Genomic DNA, 1,124 nt, shown 5'->3' on the forward strand with positions numbered 1-1,124 from the left:
AGGCTTCCTATGAGACCCTGGCCCTGCCCGGGAGCCCCTGGCCCTTCCCATGGGCCGGTGACTCCTCCCCATCCCAGCGATCCTTCACTGAATCCCAGAATCGTTCTGGTTGGAAAAGACCTTGAAGATGATGGAGTCCAACCACTCTACCAACCCCTGACCCAACTCTACCCAGTCCAAGTGCTCAAACCATGTCCCTCAGCACCATCTCCAGGGCTTGGAAACCCCTCCAGGGATGGGGACCCCACCCCTGCCCTGGGCAGCCTGGGCCAGGGCCTTATAACCCTTTCAAGGAAAGAATTGTTCCCAAGATCCAACCTCAACCTCCCCTGTGCTCCAGCCCCTTCCCCAGCTCCCATGTCCTTTCTCTGGACATGTTCCAGCCCCTCAAGGTCCTTCTTGTTGTGAGAGGCCCAAAACTGACCTCAGGATTTAAGGTGCAGCCTCCCCAGTGCCTGCACAGGGGACAGTCCCTGCCCTGGTCCTGATGGCCACCCCAGGGTGACACTACCCCTCCCAGGATGTCCCACCTCGGTCATAGTCCCTGCTCCGGTCATCGTAGCGGTCCCGGCCCCCGAAGCCACGGTCCATGTCCCTTCGTGGGCCGTCACGATACCGGTCATCGTAGCGATCCCGATACCCTGGCAGTGGGAGAAGAGGGATCCAGGATGTGGTGGGACCTGGTCCATGGTCCTTCCACAAAGTACCCAGCCGGGATCTCCCTGCACTCCTTCCCCAGTGGAGCAGAGAAGTCCCACTGCTGCTCCCACACTCATCCAGGTGGGAACGGGCCCCAGGCCAGCTGTGCCTGTGGCCCAGGGCTGATGGAGGGGGACAAAGGACAGTGGGATGTCCAGGTCATGGGGAGTTTTGAGGGAAGCAAGGGAATAGGGGTGGAATTATGCATGTGGAAAGATGGGGCAGGACCTGGGATACAGACACTGGGAAATGAACCACCGAGTCTGGCAGGAAGCAGAGGGAACCGCAGCCTGAGCCCTGGGATCTCGCTTGATTCCCTCAGGACGCCGGGGAAAGGGACACTGGGGACACTGGGGAGACCAGGGAAAGGGACATTGGGGACAGCAGGGCCCCCCTCGCTGCCACTCACGGTCCCCAAAGGCGTC

General features: G+C 60.9%; 1 protein-coding gene across 1 annotated transcript in view; it reads right to left on the reverse strand.

Annotated features, from left to right (window-relative positions):
• The window catches only part of EIF4B (eukaryotic translation initiation factor 4B), a 26,566-nt gene that overhangs the window by 19,622 nt on the left and 5,820 nt on the right, over positions 1-1,124 (reverse strand). Inside the window, exon 7 of the mRNA XM_010000709.1 lies at positions 512-641. Within this exon, the coding sequence (XP_009999011.1) occupies positions 512-641 (130 nt within the window). The remainder of the gene's footprint in view (positions 1-511; positions 642-1,124) is intronic.

The sequence above is a fragment of the Chaetura pelagica genome, unplaced genomic scaffold (genome assembly GCF_000747805.2).
Source record: "Chaetura pelagica isolate M959 unplaced genomic scaffold, ChaPel_1.0 scaffold966, whole genome shotgun sequence".
Taxonomy (NCBI): Eukaryota; Metazoa; Chordata; class Aves; order Apodiformes; family Apodidae; genus Chaetura; species Chaetura pelagica.